At 35.7% G+C, this 21,709-nt stretch overlaps 2 protein-coding genes and 1 pseudogene across 2 annotated transcripts; all 3 read right to left on the reverse strand.

Moving 5' to 3' along the window:
• Positions 1–264: 264 nt before the first annotated feature.
• Positions 265–1,627, reverse strand: LOC132562594 (uncharacterized). Its single transcript, XM_060227345.1, has 2 exons — positions 1,506–1,627; positions 265–1,285 (listed from the first exon to the last, which is right to left on the reverse strand). Exons 1-2 carry the CDS (start codon positions 1,625–1,627, stop codon positions 265–267), a joined length of 1,143 nt encoding a protein of 380 aa, XP_060083328.1.
• A 2,038-nt stretch (positions 1,628–3,665) lies between these two features.
• LOC132562595 (uncharacterized) lies at positions 3,666–10,221 on the reverse strand. Its single transcript, XM_060227347.1, has 4 exons — positions 10,180–10,221; positions 9,773–9,889; positions 5,895–6,002; positions 3,666–4,397 (listed from the first exon to the last, which is right to left on the reverse strand). The coding sequence occupies exons 1-4, from the start codon at positions 10,219–10,221 to the stop codon at positions 3,666–3,668; spliced, it is 999 nt and encodes a 332-aa protein (XP_060083330.1).
• Positions 10,222–11,397: 1,176 nt separating this feature from the next.
• On the reverse strand, positions 11,398–15,023 carry LOC132562596 (uncharacterized; annotated as a pseudogene).
• Positions 15,024–21,709: the final 6,686 nt, after the last annotated feature.

Here is a 21,709-nt window from a genome sequence, read left to right on the forward strand (position 1 = left end):
TACCTTGCTAAAATTCACAAATTAAAGAGGCAAGAATTGAGATTTACAATTTATTCCAAAAGTAATATTACATTACATTATTATGGTACCTTGTCCATTGATTTGTCCATTTTGTTTATTGTTAATACATTTTATTTTTGTTACTGTTAATTATTATGTTTTGAATTTCCAGTCCAGGAAAATCAAATGTGAAATCCAATATTTTTTCTTTGTTTTCACTTATGAATTTAGTAATTATTAGTTTGCCATGTGTAGACAATGAAGTTACATATGAGCAAGCTGGTTGGTTATCTGTAATCTCTTCAGAGGGCCTTCCGCATCGTTTTGAAACAGCTGTCCTTGTGGAACGGGTACATGGGGTACAATATCATCCTCAAAATGATCTTCTAGTTCATCGCCTTCTAGAATGCACATATTGTGCAATATGCAAGCTGTCACTATAGCTTTGCAGATATATCCAATGTCAACCATGTCTACAAACTGCAAGAGCCGAAATCGCCCTTTGAGTATTCCAAAAGTGTTCTCGATAACAACTCTAGTGCCTGACAAAGCCCTGTTGTACTTAACCATATCACGCTGGAGGTGTCCATTGTCTCTGTAGGGTGTTAATAGCCAATGCTTGCATGGATATGCTCCATCTCCCAGTAGATGATGTCTATCGCAAAACACAGGACCATTTAACCATATCTGGGAATTTTGTAAAACTCGGGCGTCATGTACACGTCCAGGCCAGCCCACATTTATATCCGTGAACATTCTGTTTTCTCTGCACACTCCTTGAAGTAAGATGGAATGAAATTTTTTGCGATTTAAGTAATCTGGAGCGTGTTCATGTGGTGGTTTAATACGGATATGTGTACCGTCAATGGCCCCAATTACATCTGGGAATCCTTTCATTTGTTGAAAGTTGTCTATAATTGCTCTGTAATCAGCACGAGCAGGCCATATGATGAATTTTGTTTTCAGATGCAAAGTAAACACATCCAGAAGTCTCCTATTTTGGTCGTTGAAGGTTGATAGTGATACGTCAAATCTGTCTGCAATAGATCTGACCGTCTCTTGCGAGCCAAGATACCATAAACTCATCAACAGATCTTTTTCTATTGAAATTTGTGGCCGTCCAGCATTTGGTTCCCGTGGATGCAATTCAGGATAAGCTGCTATTTTAGTTGCAATTGTCTCAAAAGTACTCCTATAAACTCTAAAAAATGTTCTGAAAGAATCAGGGCTGTATTTTGGTACCACTTCTTCCACATAGTTTGCGATTCGAGACAAATCTCTCCGTCTGTAAATGAAACAAACGCTGTAAACGTAAAGCTAATTGAGTTCTTAAAGCAATTAGCCTACACTGATATATAATTTTATGGAAAGGAGCCTTAAATCTTAACAGTAACAGTAGCTAGGCCTTACCGGTCTACATTTAAGTAGAATCGACAACTAAATTTGCACATTTATTAAGATCTATGGCGCTTCTAAAGTGGGTTAATATACAATATTTTTCTTACAATGGCATTGTCATAATCCCGATTACAACGGTATTCATCGTAGTCGATCCACATAGCTGAAAATCTTCAACATCGTCATCCAGGCACATTACGGCTGCTACAATATCGCCATCGGACGCCATGTTTGTTATCCTAAATCTCGTTCGATTCGGAAGATCTTCCACCGCTCTACTGCCGGTTCGAGAAGAGGCAAATCGAACCGGCTATACGACAACAAACTGTAGTAAAATATGGCTGAGCAGATCAACATTTGCGACACAGTTTTTATTGATAAGCAGGGGACTTGTGTGGTGAAGGAGATAATTCCACGGGCTTTGCTGTATTTTATAATGTTGAATTGTGTGGGATTGACTTTCAAATTGAGCTTGAGCGCGATCGTATTGGAAAGGCGGTAGATCCCTCCCAACAGCAGACGACCGCTCCGGGTGGAGGTCCTGTTGCCCCTGAACCAAGTCGTTTCGTTTCAATCAGAGAAGATGAGGTAGGAAGTTTATACAGGATCAATCAAACAAGAATACGTTGAGCAAAACTTTGTATGACATGAAACTTTTTGTATATTTTTTTGAGTTACCAGAAATGAATGAAAAGCTATCATTGAAAGTGACAGTGACTCGCAGTAACTGGAGCAGTTAGGCTGAACCTGATGACCCGTGATGACGAGGCGAGTGACGTCATGTTACCAATATCAAGTGAATTTCCGGAAGATTTTTTCGTGTGATTTTTAAAAGTTATTTTGGCATTTAACAGAATTTAAATGCTTTACTTTGTCGATATTATTTTGGAACATAACAATCTCTTATTCAATCATTGAAAAAAGGTAGTATTTGCAACACGGATGGATAAAACTATGATTACTGTGCGTTGGTTTTGACATATATAGAAACAGCTGATTGCATAGTGGAAGTAAATTGTACTTTTCTGGCGATTTTTCAATTTTAATTGGTTATGTGATAAATAGAATCTTACACTCGTGTCAATGTATTATGGAATTTATTAAACTCGTTCAATAAATTGATATGCCACGAGCCGATCAAATTATTGAACTCGTTTAATAAAGTCCATAATACATTGACACTCATGTAAGATCCTCTATTTATTATTCTAGATGAACACGTTTGTTGCAGACTTGATATTTAACACGTATTTGTATATATTTGTATGTATGTGTCTTTTTTCTGTTTTTGTGTTTTTAGGGTATTTTCCTCTTTCACCTTCAAACTGACGAGTCCTAGAAGGACGAAATAGCTGTATGAACTGTAATCCCATCCGTTTTTTTTTCAGATGCTTGTCAGTTGTGTGTATGAATATTCTACCTCAAAGTGATTTTTTTACAGAGTTTAAGAATTGAATCCATGTTTGACGTAAACAGCGTTAACGAAAGGTTGAATACAAACACACAAAACAAATCATTGGTATAAATCGGAGGATTTCTTGTATATGTTATATCTGTATGTCTATCGTTCCCTTTCTTTTCTGCATTTGTTATTCTTCTCGTGATGTTCTCATCAGACAAATTCATAAATGGTAAGTACGACAAGGGTTTAAAGGATTCTCACATGTTTTTATAACGAGATTGTAATTAGTACATTCCTGCATGTGATTTGGGAGACATTCCTCAAATATGTAAATTGACCTCAAAATTTGTAAAATAAAGAAGAACATTTAGAATTTAAAAACGAGAGAAATCAACATTTAAAAATAAACAAACGCATGCGCCCTGCCCCAAACACACAACAAACAAATAGGATAATAGACAAACTTATTATTATAATTGATATATGTTGGCATCCCAGTTCATGATTAAACATTAATTTAATTACGAAATATTACAGAATACGATGTTTTGTGACACTCCTTTTTTCGATTGGCCCTTAAAATTGTGAAATAGATATATGCACTAGGAACAGATGGACCAATTCCACAGTTTATATAACATGTATAGTATATATATAACATAGCACAAAAGAGACAATATTGTATTTTAATCTATACTTGTCTTTCCATATTTACTTATTTTACCATTATACTGGCTCGAGTGAATTGGCACACATCTAAGAATAGAAAGATTTACAGAAAAAATTATATATCAGCTAGTTTGACACACCTATCTATGTGTGATATTAGTGACAGCGATCCCCTGTCCTCGGTTGATAAAACAACTCATTCGTGGTGATGCACTAACTGAGGTCGATCCATACTTAGCCTCTGTGGGACAACAATCGGACGGCCTTGCCCTTGCTGTGAAATGTGACGTTTGCCAGGAACTTCGGCAGGTGCGGGTAAGTGTGGTCTGATGAAAGGAAGGTGTCGTGGGACAAGCATGGCCGGTTCCTTATGAGCTGGAACTGCAACATGGGCAGGAGCATGGAACGCGGCGAGCTCAGGAATATGTTCGGAAGTATGGTGTGGTGCTTGTACTGGAACATGCTGGGGAGCTTGAAAAGCTGGAACATGGGCTGGGGCAGGCTGTGCTTGCGGGAATTGTTGCGGCCGCATTGGGTGCATTTGTGTATGCTGTGGTATTCCCATATGCACTGTGACTTTGTGCGGTATTCCCATATGAGCCGGGACCATCTGTGGTACTCCCACTTGGCGATGTGGTACATGTACAGGCTCATGAATACGACCGGGTATCTTTGGTGGAGCTGCAGGAATATGCAGAGGAGCTTGAGGCTGTACACGGGATTCCTCATTGGCAGGCACGACAGGGTGAAATACTGGTGGAGGTAAACCAGAGTCACCACTTACAGCTGCCCTGACTGATGGTAGTGGCTGAGAGTGTGTCTCCGTTAACCAGTATATCTTGGATTTCTTGCACATCCCGGCTATCATATCGCCCGTTCGTATCTTTAGGTTCTCGAACTGAAGAGGACTTCTGACGATTTCGGGTTCCTGTAAATACAAACATCGACGATTATAGTATGTGCTTTGTACACCGTAATATGTTTTGTTCAAAAAAGATAGTGTAGTAATCTTCATTTTGTGAAAAGTCAAACAATTTTAACTGGCTTTAGAAAACACAAAGGAAACCAGCAATAAAGACTGTCTTAATGTACTTCTTTCAGCGTGAAAAACATTAGCATTGCCACATGACCAAGATTTAGAGATGCTGAAAAGAATATCATATTTAAAATGAATTCCATGCTTGATATTGATAATTTATAGACCTTTGATGTGGTCAATATGATATTTTATAAAGTTATATGGTAGCACTTCAGGTCAAAGGTCAAAATAACACGATATTGACGTTATTGCTGACGTATCAGTAATATGATGATTGCCTTGTAAACATTATCAAAATAACAACAATCAATAAAATGGAAAGAACAAAGAAATAAAAAAAAACAAGTAAACCCATGTTTTTGTTTATTTAACAGAGTTAAAAGTTCTAAACTAAAACGTTTATCTAAGACACGTTCATAATATTCCGAGGTTTATATAATCTGGCTCTTCTAAATATCAAAAAATCATGAAATCCATACAGTCTTGATGTTTGATTATATATCAATCTTCATGTGACCAATCGGAACAAAATCTTCACATATGTAACATAAAACATGTTCATATAATGCATTCGATAGAATGACACTGGCGATTCACGTGTTGATTAACCACATGCACACAAAACATCTCCGAGGGTTTAAACCGTTTTGTTATGTATTCAGCGTAAACAACCCATCATTTAGAATCCGATAGTATTTTCTAATAACTGGTATTTTTGCCAAAAAAATGCATTGAATATAGTGCATTATAAAATCGAGCTATCAAAGTGTAGATTTGATCGTAATTAATCAAACAAGAAAAATAAAATAGATATATGTCATGTTCTGCTTCACCGTCGTTTTATTTTACCTTATGACATAAAACGGAAAACAAGGACATTAAGAAATAGAATGCTGGACGTTCCCCTGTATGGTTAATAAAAGGAAGTATAGATGATGACTGGGCAGATCACTGAACGGCCATCATTCATTTGTCCTAGGCTAGATTTGTGTCAAAGTCAGAAAATGTTACAATATTTTCAGAGATATTTCTGATTATAATTTCTCAAAGAACTTTAATAGAATTGTGACTTTATCTATATAAAAAGATTAATGTAGGCACAAAAAGCTCTAGAAAAATGGGACACAACTCGACATGGCGTAAACATGACTAAAATACAAACTGGAGCGTATAACATTGCATTGCTACGATGGGCCATCAAAGAATTATTTTGTTTGTGTCCTTTACAAATGAGTACAAAGGAATGAAGGGGTCAGAAACGACGATAGATAACTTAGAATATTTAACGTTTTCCGTAATATTTTTATCCTAGGTCTTAAACAAAGTTTTATTTTGAAGTCTATATTGCATCATACACAATGGTACGTGCAAATGTGTCTTACTTACATGGGTGTTCACCAGAGCTTGTTTCTCTCTGATATCCAAATTCCATTCCGGATCAAAATCTGTGATGAAACATGCTTTGAAGTTGTTGTCCTTGACACTGGTTAACCTCTACAGAGAAAAGACGTGTTTATATATTAAACGAAGTTCTTGTTAAAAATATATTGAAAACATTAAGAAAATTCCAACATGTAAACATAATCATGATTGTAGCCCAGTTTCAACAAAACTATGCAAAAGTCGAGGAGAATATGACCAGGTTTCCGGAAGTGATGTTTCCAAAGACGACACCCGCCATATAAATCTTTGTCAGTTCAAGTAAGTATTGTCTTCACCCCAAATGATCACACATTAAACAACAACAGAACCAACGGGAAAATTAACGAGCATCACAAAGATCCAACTTCATATCACAGTTCCAGTTAGATTAGGATGACGGAAATCTAATCAGGATTTCATTGTAAAACAAAATCGGAGCCTAAAATACTTCCGGGTCACTTTCCATGTATATAAAAGAATGTGAGTACGAATACTACGATCGAAATGTTCCTCTTCTTTTTGAAGTAAAACTGCTTTAAATATCAGACAACGCTTGACATTGTCGTGGTAAAGACAACGTTTAGAGATTTATCATCTATTGTGATTGTAGGATATTGACATAAAGATTTTTAATGAATTATGAATTCTTTATATCAGTTACATAGTATTTTCTAAATTTAACTTTTACTTACGAGTTTGAAGTAATAGATGAACTGGTTAGTTGAATAAAGTTGATGATAAAAACATTCACTTCATTTGGAATAATTTCTCATACTAATTCAATAACATACAAAAAAAAAAGTACATGGATGCTTTATAGTCTAAAAGCTATTGAGATGATCAGTGTGTACCTTTCCTCAATTTATGATAAACAGTTATTATTTTCAACAGTCATATAAGACATTAATTCTGTCAGTAAATCAAAATGATATGAATAATGAAACGGTGACACTTGAGGAACATTAATCTAACTTTGTTGAACAATGGTAGCATGCGTTATTTTGTTTGTTGAATTTTTTTGAGGAATATCTGTGAAATGTTTTTGTTCATGTTTTGCTCCAATTTATTGAATTTGAGTTTGGATTAGGATTGTGTTGACATGTTGGTATTTTCTTGCTTTTTACGAGAATGCACGACAACAACAATGACATTTATAAATCTAGTGAACTACCCAGATACACCGTCAAGTGGACAAGACCACAGTGATTCCTTGTTTTGGTTCCTTAAGACAGACACAAATAAGCAGCAACTCCAAGTTATAACAAAAACAACATGTAACTAGATATTTGTCATGCAAATATCTTATATCAGACCACATTTAATTATAAGTAATGTTATTAGCTTCAGAAGCGATTGAAATCGAAAGCATACAAATTAATTTGATAAGGCAGTATAGTGATATCTCTACACGCACATATGTGAATTTGTTAGAAGGTAAAGACGAGCATTCCAAAAACACTAAGTTTTCTTAATTAATTTCCACACAAAACTTTGAACAATATCAATTTAATTACCAAGAGAATCCCGATAGCGACAGAGAACCAGTCTCTATTCATTACTCAAATAATCTTTGTAACAAGTCCGTCGGTATTTATCCTTTAATCCAGACATATTACAGGTGTTGGGTGACATTGGTATGGTGTAGACAATATGACAGCGCTACATTTATCTCCGCCCATAGATGGGTAGTGTTTCTATTTGTGTCGAATTGTTTTCTCCGGCACAGGTAATTCTGCGGTTTCCTTTTCCGCTAATTAATTCGATGTGTCGGATGACTTGTATCCTTATGTTAAATTTTGTAACAGATAAACATTTCATTAATTGCTGAGCATAGCCAGTTATATTTAGGAAGATAGTAAAAGTATCAAATTTTCAGTAAGTGTTTCTGCTAGTTTGATTATCTATAATGTACATATATTAATGCTTATACAAACTATTTACTGAGAGTCCGTGCACCTACTGTGGAGGATAGCTGATTCAGATCTAAGGCATTCAGTTATAGCTATTAATGTCAATCAACAGTAGACTGAAATAGTATTTACATGTATTCAGAATATAGTTCATGTTTTACATGTGATGATTCACAGAATTAAGATCTGTTTTTGAAGATATTTAAGTGAAATGTGACCAAAAAAGAGACGTTAATTCTGACGGCAACATATATTAAAACTTCTGTCTGCGGTGCTCAATTCTATCCTTAGTATTACTCAGGTAGGTTCAATTTTTAAAAAAGAAGAAAAACGAAAAGAAAAAAGACTGATAAATTGATAAATGGCCTACAACCTAGTCATATGATTTAGAATTTTATGTATTCAGGTTATATTAGTCAAAAAATGATCTGTATAGATAGGTGACTTGACACGTCAGACTTAATTCATTTTTGTTTTGGAGGTCATGCGTGTATTTAGGGGGTTTTGGTTTATTTCCTATCATTTCTTGGGCACTCTTAATCAATGTATTCACATGTCCATGAACTGTTTAAGGTCAGTATAATTGGTTTTACTGAGCTGTATTTATCCGCGAAATCCTTTAAATAGTATACAGTTTAAAACAATCCAACATTTCTGGTTTTACGAAAAAAAAGTTGAGTGAATTTATCAGAGGCGACCACTTAGACAAAACACGATATCAGATGGTTTCACCGACTGATTACCAGTATAGGATTATTTCTTTAACGTAGCTCATATGTAATAGACAAAACACGATATCAGATGGTTTCACCGACTGATTACCAGTATAGGATCATTTCTTTAACGTAGCTCATATGTAATAGACAAAACACGATATCAGATGGTTTCACCGACTGATTACCAGTATAGGATCATTTCTTTAACGTAGCTCATATGTAATAGACAAAACACGATATCAGATGGTTTCACCGACTGATTACCAGTATAGGATCATTTCTTTAACGTAGCTCATATGTAATAGACAAAACACGATATCAGATGGTTTCACCGACTGATTACCAGTATAGGATTATTTCTTTAACGTAGCTCATATGTAATAGACAAAACACGATATCAGATGGTTTCACCGACTGATTACCAGTATAGGATTATTTCTTTAACGTAGCTCATATGTAATAGAAAAGAGAAATAAAAAAGAAAAATCAAATTCGTGTAACTATCACATATGCAACTTCCGCATAAGAGGGGAATTTTGTTACAAATCAAACCAAATTACAAACCATGTGACATCATTGACATAGTCAAGCCGACCATCAGAGACTGTTATCTAGCATCCTCAAAGGAAAGGGTTCCGCTGAACAACGCCGTTCCATAGGGTACAGTAGATAACGAATAATAAAAAAAATTACACATTTCCGATATATCTGTCTTCACAGACGCTTGGGGAATGGAATGAAACTCAAGATGGTATATAGAAATGTCGATAGAAGACTACAGTCCTACTTACTATGTATAAAACAGAATAAAAAACAAGAATTAAACGGATGGTTTCCAAATTTTAACAATTTTACGTAATTTTTTTTTTTTTCAAAATTATGGTTGTTGGTTATTATTAAGTGATCATAGTGTTTAACTCCAGAAACAAATGTCCAGGAATGTAACAGGCTTTCGTGTTAGTCATTGGAAATGTTTGTATGTAAAATAAAATCTCAGAAAATACGTTTTGTTTCAATTTCATGTGAATCAGCATAGATATGTACCACTGTTGTGTATATAATGAGGTTTGTTCCCTAGTTATATGTACTTATAAGATAATTGAAATGTACATGTATAAAAAGTTCTAAATGAATAATTATGAACTTATTTCATGTTGGACTATGATATGTAAAAACAAAATTGACCCCATCGTTTCATTCCTGTAGTGTATCTTACCGACACTTCATCACTGTAAACAACATTTCCATCCTCTGAGATCGCATCCATCAATCTCACTGGCTCATGTTGAGGTGCTGGAACAGCGTCGAAATCTGAGAAGCGGCTGTGTACCAGCTAAACGAATTATTCGAAACATAATTAAAATTCAAACTAATTGCAATTATACTTGATTTTCATATTTGCAACTTGTACAATAGCAATACCCTAATATTGATTTAATTAGTGGTTGTTATGTATCATATGTACGTATAATGTTTTCAGAACAACATTGGACAAACATTTTATTCGCCATTGAATAACATTTCATTTTTACCATTTTTGTTAAGTTTGCACTCATATACATAGAAACCATAATGTATATTTTTAAATTCCATCTTAAGACACTATTTGTCAGTAATACTTACTAGAGGTAGCACAAGGAGAAGTACAGTTATTCCCAAACGCATTTCGTATATCTTTTTCTAGCCCACACAATATGACCTGTAAGCTGCGAGATATTTCTGAAAAATTAACTTCAATTCAAACCGACGTCAACTTAAATATAAAATCTAACAGGTCATATTAATGACCCGAGATCACGTAGAGAGTGGAAGTTTGTTTAGGATCGCGATAAGCCCACCCGACCGTTGTATTGTATGGTAGCCACCTACGAGCGCACACTGTAAGGGAAAGCTACCTACCTCGACATCGGCATCTGTTCAGTGTAATCTCGATGGCAATTGTTTACACATGGATGTAAATTAGTTTAGGTTTCCATTCACATACTATTTCACAGGTTAAAATACAATCATCGTATCGTTGATTATAAATAGTAACAGTTTAACACTTTTATTCCAACAAGAAAATAATCAAATTTATCGATTTTTTTTTACATTTTCGTGTCCAAATGTGATGAAACTACAGGATATTTCGATATTACTTAAAGTCTACAACAGACATTTTCAAATGGTGTCGACTTAATTCTGAAATTTGAAATAACTCTTATAATAACATACCAGCATCGAGTATGTATTTTTCGTTTACACTACTCCTTCGTAATTGATGCAACATCAGATGGAATGTTAAAAAAGTAAACAAAAAAGATATACTGTCCTTACTGATCTCATTGAGAAATATTCCTTGTACGATATGAAGCTGGACGTGTTTGATGCTCGTTAGTTTGCCTGTTGATTCTCATTAGATAAATGACATTGTTTACTCGGATTGACCAATTGACCATTGGCGGGTGTCGTCGATGACGCAAAAGACGCTTACTCTTCCGGAACATCTGGTCTTACTGTTTTGTACTTTTTCAGGGGTCTCCGATTATTTTTTTCTCCATACTTTGTCGTAGTTTTATTGAATAGTTTGGATCATGATTCTGTTGACATCTTGGTATTTTCTTGATGTTTTCATTACATATTTAACGTAGTCTTTGTTGTCTTTAAATAGTATTCTGTATGTTTTATAACTTATAAACACATGTTTGTGTTCCTGAATTTATCAAATGGTCATGTACAGGAACATTCGAATATAATACCTGCATCAAGTAAAATACAAAACACTGTTTGAGAATTAACAGACAAATAAGTAAATAAGTACAATAAAGATATTACCTATATTACAATTAAAACATTTTCATATCATCGTTCCTTTAACAACAACAACACCTGAAATTACTTGTCTTCATGAGTTCAAATGAGCAATGAATGAATTATCAAAAGCTAAATTCGCTCTTAAGAATTTAAAATCTTAAAAGAATTTCCAGGTAAAAAAGTCAAAATAAATCCTATTCACAGGCACAACATTTGATCACAGTTTGACCTTAATTTTTGAAAAAAAATATAGAAAAGCTGACGGAGGGTTCAGCCACATAACATTTTTTCGAAATTTTTAAACCAATGGTTATAATTTCAATAAAAAGAGACGAAACGAAAAACTCATATTAGATGGAACAATTACATACGGTCAGAACATTACACAGTCGGTCAGAACATTACACAATCGGTCAGACCATTACACAGTCGGTCAGAACATTACACAGTCGGTCAGAACATTACACAGTCGGTTAGAACAGAACATTACACAGTCGGTCAGAACATTACACAGTCGGTCAGAACATTACACAGTCGGTTAGAACAGAACATTACACAGTCGGTCAGAACATTACACAGTCGGTTAGAACGTTACACAGTCGGTTAGAACAGAACATTACACAGTCGGTCAGAACATTACACAGTCGGTCAGAACATTACACAGTCGGTCAGAACATTACACAGTCGGTTAGAACAGAACATTACACAGTCGGTCAAAACATTACACAGTCGGTCAGAACATTACACAGTCGGTCAGAACATTACAAAGTCGGTCAGAACATTACACAGTCGGTTAGAACAGAACATTACACAGTCGGTCAGAACATTACACAGTCGGTCAGAACATTATATAGTCGGTCAGAACAATGCACAGTCGGTTAGAACAGAACATTGCACAGTCGGTTAGAACAGAACATTACACAGTCGGTTAGAACAGAACATTACACAGTCGGTCAGAACATTACACAGTCGGTTAGAACAGAACATCACACAGTCGGTCAGAACATTACACAGTCGATAAGAACATTACACAATCGGTCAAAACATTACACATTCGGTCAGAACATTACACAGTCGGTCAGAACATTGCAAAGTCTGTCAGAACATTACACAGTCGGTTAGAACAGAACATTACACAGTCGGTCAGAACATTACATAGTCGGTCAGAACAATACACAGTCGGTCAGAACAATACACAGTCGGTCAGAACATTACACAGTCGGTTAGAACAGAACATTACACAGTCGGTCGGACATTACACAATCGGTTAGAACAGAACATTACACAGTCGGTCAGAACATTGCACAGTCGGTCAGAACATTACATAGTCGGTCAGAACATTACACAATCGGTTAGAACAGAACATTACACAGTCGGTCAGAACATTACACAGTCGGTCAGAACATTGCACAGTCGGTCAGAACATTACACAGTCGGTCAGAACATTACACAGTCAGTCAGAACATTACATAGTCGGTCAGAACATTGCACAGTCGGTTAGAACAGAACATTGCACAGTCGGTTAGAACAGAACATTGCACAGTCGGTCAGAACAGAACATTAAACAGTCGGTTAGAACATTAAATAGTCGGTCAGAACATTACACAGTCGGTCAGAACATTACATAGTCGGTCAGAGCATTACACAGTCGGTCAGAACATTGCACACTCTGTCAAAACATTACACAGTCAGTCAAAACATTACACAGTCGGTTAGAACAGAACATTACACAGTCGGTCAGAACATTATACAGTCGGTCAGAACATTACATAGTCGGTCAGAGCATTACACAGTCGGTCAGAACATTGCACACTCTGTCAAAACATTACACAGTCAGTCAAAACATTACACAGTCGGTTAGAACAGAACATTACACAGTCGGTCAGAACATTATACAGTCGGTCAGAACATTACACAATCGGTCAGAACATTGCACAATCAGTCAAAACATTACACAATCGGTTAGAACAGAACATTACACAGTTGGTCAGAACATTACCTAGTCGGTCAGAACATTACAAAGTCGGTCAGAACATTACACAGTCGGTCAGAACATTACACAGTCGGTCAGAACATTACACAGTCGGTTAGAACAGAACATTACACAGTCGGTCAGAACATTACACAGTCGGTAAGAACATTACACAATCGGTCAAAACATTACACAGTCGGTCAGAACATTACACAGTCGGTCAGAACATTGCAAAGTCTGTCAGAACATTACACAGTCGGTTAGAACAGAACATTACACAGTCGGTCAGAACATTACATAGTCGGTCAGAACAATACACAGTCGGTCAGAACAATACACAGTCGGTCAGAACATTACACAGTCGGTTAGAACAGAACATTACACAGTCGGTCGGACATTACACAATCGGTTAGAACAGAACATTACACAGTCGGTCAGAACATTGCACAGTCGGTCAGAACATTACAAAGTCGGTCAGAACATTACACAGTCGGTCAGAACATTACACAGTCGGTTAGAACAGACCATTACACAGTCGGTCAGAACATTACACAATCGGTTAGAACAGAACATTACACAGTCGGTCAGAACATTACACAATGTTTGAACAGGTTTCGCTCTATCATAAATGAACGCATAGACTTATGAAATAAATGGACAGACTGCCGGCCGGAGAGAGCGATTCCGGTATATTTATAACTTTGTTGAGAGAGGTATATAAAACAAAAGTTAACATAAGACTATGAATACTTTATTTGTAGATCTAGAATTTAAAACATTGTTAAGATAAACATGTGATCTAGAATCTACAGAATGTAAAACAATCTACAAATCGGGTTTAATAAGGAACTCGGTAAACAGAAAAGTTTACCACACCTTTTGGCAGCCACACATGGGTCTAGACAGAAAATCTTGATTAATGAGTAGAAGTACAGTATGCATGATTCGCCATTAAAGGGAAGTAGGAGTGCACAGTTCGGCAGAACCTACACCTTGTGTTCACTAGATTGTATATCAAATGTAAGCAATGTCGTTCAGATGGTTAAACACACGGTGTATAACTTATTAAAAGAAAACAGATAAACAACATCATTAATCAATAAGAGGGATAAGACCCATTAGCTCGCCATTATCCTAATTCTGTTAAAATCAACCATTTATTTGGTCATTGGACGCTTGTATGAATGGCTTCAGGAGGAGACATGGCTATTTAAGTAGATCGTGTAGACGCCGTCCGTGTTCGGGTTTTCATTATCATAGATATTGTTGACAAAATCGCTATTTACGACCTCAGTAAATCTTACTCAAGCTCCCTTGCAAAGCTTAGCTTTTCTAAATATAGGAGAATAGAACGCTTTTCCTCAAAAGCAGTAAATTATATTTACGTCACGGGAAATGAGTAAGATATAGTTCTTATGTCACGGAGTAGATTAATGGTAAGGAACTTTTTACTTTAAATGGTTAAATTTCCAGATTAAATGGCTGAAATTAGTGACCGAGATGCTTGATTGATTAAGTTTGTTATAAGCTTGATATAATGGTTAGGACTTTTGTCCCTCACTTATCACATTTATAACTGTGGAGTTCCTAAATTATACCACGTTTACATTGATATTCCTTCTTTAATAGTACTTTATTTAGAATGATTAAAAATGATTGAATTTTGAAATACTGAAACTTTTGGAGTAGTGCACCTCTCCATTTGGTTTCTGACATTTATTTCAATCAAGTCTTAATTTCTTTGGTCGCCTCCTTGGTTTCAAATTAGAGGACCTAGGCATCACTGACGAGTCTCAGAGGCGACAAAACAGGTATATGATGCAGCTAAATTCATTATTTATCTAAGTTTGTACATGTACATAAACAATCTCTCGTCATCTATTACGTTTTGTTACAGTTTCTAAAAACAATTATTATATTAACATACATCTATTATAAATGATACAAGTAGACACAATGAAAACCAGATATTCTAAAAAAGAGTAATACAACGTATGAATGAATGACGTTTGTAAGGATGTAATAGACGTGGGATTCGGAAATGGTTTATCTGGAAATACACTGGAACAAAAACATCCAAATTAAAACATCAACATAAGCATTTTCCAATCCAATTGAATTCTTCAACAAGTGATCGTATTCTTCTTGTTATTTTCAAACGCCTCCGTTTAAATCCTTATCTTGTTAATATTTTGTCATTGTTTTTTATTTTGAGTTCGAATATAAACATTCTGTTCAAGGTTTAACTGTTTTTACGTATGTATATGTCCGGGTATACAGTATGTGATGGTAAATATGTCTGGGTATACAGTACGTGATGGTAAATATGTCTGGGTATACAGTACGTGATGGTAAATATGTCCGGGTATACAGTATGTGATGGTAAATATGTCTGGGTATACAGTACGTGATGGTAAATATGTCTGGGTATACAGTATGTGATGGTAAATATGTCTGGGTATACAGTACGTGTTGGTAAATATGTCCGGGTATACATTATGTGATGGTAAATATGTCCGGGTATAGAGTACGTGATGGTAAATATGTCCGGGTATACAGTATGTGATGGTAAATATGTCTGGGTATACAGTACGTGAAGGTAAATATGTCCGAGCATACAGTATGTGATGGTAAATATGTCCGGGTATACAGTATGTGATGGTAAATATGTCTGGATATACAGTACGTGATGGTAAATATGTCTGGGTATACAGTACGTGTTGGTAAATATGTCCGGGTATACAGTATGTGATGGTAAATATGTCCGGGTATAGAGTACGTGATGGTAAATATGTCCGGGTATACAGTATGTGATGGTAAATATGTCTGGGTATACAGTACGTGAAGGTAAATATGTCCGAGCATACAGTATGTGATGGTAAATATGTCCGGGTATACAGTATGTGATGGTAAATATGTCTGGGTATACAGTACGTGATGGTAAATATGTCCGGGTATACAGTATGTGATGGTAAATATGTCTGGGTATACAGTACGTGAACGTAAATATGTCCGAGCATATAGTATATGATGGTAAATATGTCTGGGTAAACAGTGCGTGATGGTAAATATGTCTGGGTATACAGTACGTGATGGTAAATATGTCTGGGTATACAGTACGTGATGGTAAATATGTCCTTGTATACAGTACGTGATGGTTAATATGACTGGGTATAATGTACGTGATGGTAAATATGTCCGGGTATAAAGTACGTGATGGTAAATATGTCTGGGTATACAGTACGCGATGGTAAATATGTCTGGGTATACAGTATGTGATGGTAAATATGTCCGGGTATAAAGTAAGTGATGGTAAATATGTCTGGGTATACAGTACGTGATGGTAAATATGTCTGGGTATAAAGTACGTAATGGTAAATATATCTGGGTATAGAGTACGTGATGGTAAATATGTTTGGGTATACAGTACGTAATGGTAAATATGTCTGGGTATACAGTATGTGATGGTAAATATGTCTGGGTATACAGTACGTGATGGTAAATATGTCCGGGTATAAAGTACGTGATGGTAAATATGTCTGGGTATACAGTACGTGATGGTAAATATGTCTGGGTATACAGTACGTGATGGTAAATATGTCCGGGTATAAAGTACGTGATGGTAAATATGTCTGGGTATACAGTACGTGATGGTAAATATGTCTGGGTATACAGTACGTAATGGTAAATATGTCTGGGTATACAGTACGTGATGGTAAATATGTCCGGGTATACCGTACGCGATAGTAAATATGTCTGTACGTAATTGTAAATATGTCCGTATATACAGTACCTGATGGTAAATATGACTGGGTATACAGTACGTGGTGGTAAATATGTCTGGGTATACAGTACGTGATGGTAAATATGTCTGGGTATACAGTACGTAATGGTAAATATGTCCGGGTATACAGTACGCGAGAGTAAATATGACTGTACGTGATGGTAAATATGTCCGGGTATAAAGTACGTGATGGTAAATATGTCTGGGTATATAGTACGTGATGGTAAGTAGGTCTGGGTATACAGTACGTGATGGTAAATATGTTCGGGTATACAGTACGTGATGGTAAATATGTCTGAGTATACAGTACGTGATGGTGAATATGTCTAGGTATACAGCACGTGATGGTAAATATGTCTGGGTATAGAGTACGTGATGGTAAATATGTCTGGGTATACAGTACGTGATGGTAAATATGTCTGGGTATACAGTACGTGATGGTAAATATGTCTGGGTATACAGTACGTGATGGTAAATATGTCTGGGTATACAGTACGTGTTGGTAAATATGTCTGGGTATACAGTACGTGATAGTAAATATGTCTGGGTATAGAGTACGTGATGGTAAATATGTCTGGGTATACAGTACGTGATAGTAAATATGTCTGGGTATACAGTACGTGATAGTAAATATGTCTGGGTATAGAGTACGTGATGGTAAATATGTCTGGGTATACAGTGTATACTGTAGTGTATTCTAGATTGTTGATTTTTCGGTTAAAAACAAACAAGTAAACAAAATCCATTATATATTGAACAAAACGACTACATTTTCGTACTAAGTCTGGATTAAATCTCTTCTATCTGATTAAAACACTGTGTCAATAGTTTAAAAAGCGATATAAAAATACTTCATGAATATGTAATTGATCATAACGATATAGAAAATTCTTAAGATATTACAACAGCTAAGAAAAGTTTTATAATGAAAAAATTGTTTATATATATCTCACTTATTATAAAATTTATGTTTAAATATATCTCACTTACTATAAAATTTATGTTCATATATCTCTCACTTACTATAAAATTTATGTTCATATATATCTCACTTACTATAAAATCTTTTCGTGGTAAACTATTTTCGTGGACGCTTAATTCCGATGATAACTCACTAAATTGACACTTGACGTATGTTCCACTACATTTAATTTGAACAGTTTGTCGACACTTGAATTCGTTGGTAAAGAGTAACCACGAAAATCTTATTAACGCTAGTTACATCCAACACCGCTAAAAAACATATATCTATATATATTGCGTTTGTTTTATCTTTCATATTAATCACGTTTTATAAAAGGGTTTTATCCCATATATATAACTGCCCAAAGCTTGTCCAGTACTCGTCCTCTGAAAGGACGAAAGGACGTAATAAGGGACGTAAAACCTGCTAAATAACCTGTACAATACACCAAACAATATAACATGCTGCACAGACTCAAAAAAAGTCATAATCAATCGTGACGAGATGCTGTCAATGATCAAATGACAAATATCTAAATTATTCTATAAAATTTTCATCTATTTACATGAATGCATAACAGGCATATCGATATATATCAGTTATGTATCAAAATACATGGCAGTATGTTTTCACTTAAGAATAATCACAATTTTTTTTTCTTCTCCTGGTTATCTTAAAATAATGATAAAAACAGAATAAGGAATAAAAAGAATTCCTTTCTCCCAATAAATATGTGTATATGTTTTCTGTATTGAGATCATTACATACAGCTGTTTCATTAAAATGATAGCAAAAAGCTTTCCCCAGGATTTGACAATATTTTGATGACTAATTTTGTTTTGCTGTTTACCACTTTTTGGCCTTCCCTGGTAAGTGTATACACTTGGAAACGAACATATTCTTCTTAGATTTCGAAATTAAACTGATCAACCTCAAAACGTAAATTACATTTGAATAATATTCAATTTATATTGTAGGCACATATTATTACTATAGTTTGGTCTCCCTAAAATGTCACTATCAGAGATATGCTCTAAATTAAGGTTTTCCTAGGGTTGTATTTTTTCGGTTATATAAAATATAAGAAGGAAAATACATGTACCACTATATCAACAGAAAGACATTTGCTATGTAAGATTTAGTCACCCAAGTAATGAATGTCACGTTCTGAAAATAGAACAAGGTCAACATTTAAGGAACCATGAGGTGATCTTCTCAAAGTTGAAAGAATTTTTTTTTGTATTTTTCAAGTTTGGAAATAATGAAATGGTTTCTTATAATCCTTGGTAATTTTTTTTTCAATTTATCAATTTTCACGATAGTGTTCGATCCTCAAACTCCTCGATAATAAGAAAATTTATAATTAGTTTCATTGATTAAGACAATATATCGCAATAAACAGGGATTTAAAACGTTTCACTGTAAACAAGTCACAGTAATCAATAGCAACTGTTAATAGGACGGATAAGTGTATAGACAGTTACATCGGAATATAAACTAAACAATCAACTCATATCACAGGATCGGTTTTAGAAAAGCAGTCATGCATATGAGTAACAAACAAAAATATACTGAAATAGTATTTGAAATGTATTAAATATTTTAAAACACCCTGTGTATCGTATTATTATGCAAATTATCACGTGTCATGTCTTCTATAAAATTATGAGATGTTTAGTCATTTTTATTGATTCTGAAAAAAAAACATTTCAGAAGAGATTGATGTTGGTCAACCTTTCGTCAGAGGGAGATCTATTTAAGGGTGAAAAATAAATTATAAAAATCAAAGTATTTACATGTGAGATTTTGAAAGAAACATGTATTATTTTCAAAACCAAGAAACCTCATAAAACATACAAAAAAGGCATAATTATAAATGTAAGACACACACCCCTTTACAAACCATCACTGAGATGTCAGACACACACCCCTTTACAAACCATCACAGAGATGTCAGACATACACCCCTTTACAAACCATCACTGAGATGTCAGACATACACCCCTTTACAAACCATCACAGAGATGTAAGACACACTCCCCTTTACAAACCATCACTGAGATGTCAGACACACACCCCTTTACAAACCATCACAGAGATGTAAGACACACTCCCCTTTACAAACCATCACAGAGATGTCAGACACACACTCCTTTACATACCATCACAGAGATGTCAGACACACGCCCCTTTAAAAACCATCACAGAGATGTAAGACACACTACCCTTTACAAACCATCACAGAGATGTCAGACACACATCCCTTTACAAACCATCACAGAGATGTCAGACATACACCCCTTTACAAACCATCACAGATATGTAAGACACACCCCTTTACAAACCATCACAGACATGTAAGACACACCCCTTTCCAAACCATCACAGAGATGTAAGACACACCCCTTTACAAACCATCACAGAGATGTCAGACACACACCCCTTTACATACCATCACAGAGATGTCAGACCAACCCCTTAACAAACCATCACAGAGATGTAAGACACTCCCCACTTTACAAACCATCACAGAGATGTCAGACACACACCCCTTTACAAACCATCACAGAGATGTAAGACACACCCATTTACAAACCACCACAGAGATGTAAGACACACCCCTTTAAAAACCATCACAGAGATGTAAGTCACACCCCTTTACAAACCATCACAGAGATGTAAGACACACTCCCCTTTACAAACCATCGCAGATATGTCAGACACAGACCCCTTTACAAACCATCACAGAGATGTAAGACACACTCCCCTTTACATACCATCACAGAGATGTCAGACACACACCCCTTTACATACCATCACAGAGATGTCAGACACACACCCCTTAACAAACCATCACAGAGATGTAAGACACACACCCCTTTACAAACCATCACAGAGATGTCAGACACACTCCCCTCTACATACCATCAAAGAGATGTCAGACACGTTCCCCTTTACAAACCATCACAGAGATGTAAGACACACCCCTTTACAAACCATCACAGACATGTAAGACACACCCCTTTCCAAACCATCACAGAGATGTCAGACACACTCCCCTTTACAAACCATCACAGAGATGTAAGACACACCCCTTTACAAATCATCACAGACATGTAAGACACACCCCTTTCCAAACCATCACAGAGATGTCAGACACACTCCCCTTTACAAACCATCACAGAGATGTAAGACACACTCCCCTTTACAAACCATCACAGAGACACACTCACCTTTACAAACCATCACAGAGATGTCAGACACACACTCCTTTACAAACCATCACAGAGACACACTCCCTTTTACAAACCATCACAGAGATGTCAGACACACTCCCCTTTACAAACCATCACAGAGACACACTCCCCTTTACAAACCATCACAGAGATGTCAGACACACTCCTCTTTACAAACCATCACAGAGATGTCAGACACACTCCCGTTTACATACCATCACAGAGATGTCAGACACACTCCCCTTTACAAACCATCACAAAGATGTCAGACACTCCCCTTTACAAACCATCACAGACATGTAAGACACACCCCTTTCCAAACCATCACAGACATGTAAGACACACCCCTTTCCAAACCATCACAGAGATGTAAGACACACCCCTTTACAAACCATCACAGAGAT

The sequence above is a fragment of the Ylistrum balloti genome, unplaced genomic scaffold (genome assembly GCF_031769215.1).
Source record: "Ylistrum balloti isolate Yb309-2 unplaced genomic scaffold, AGI_CSIRO_Ybal_v1 Utg371460, whole genome shotgun sequence".
Taxonomy (NCBI): domain Eukaryota; kingdom Metazoa; phylum Mollusca; class Bivalvia; order Pectinida; family Pectinidae; genus Ylistrum; species Ylistrum balloti.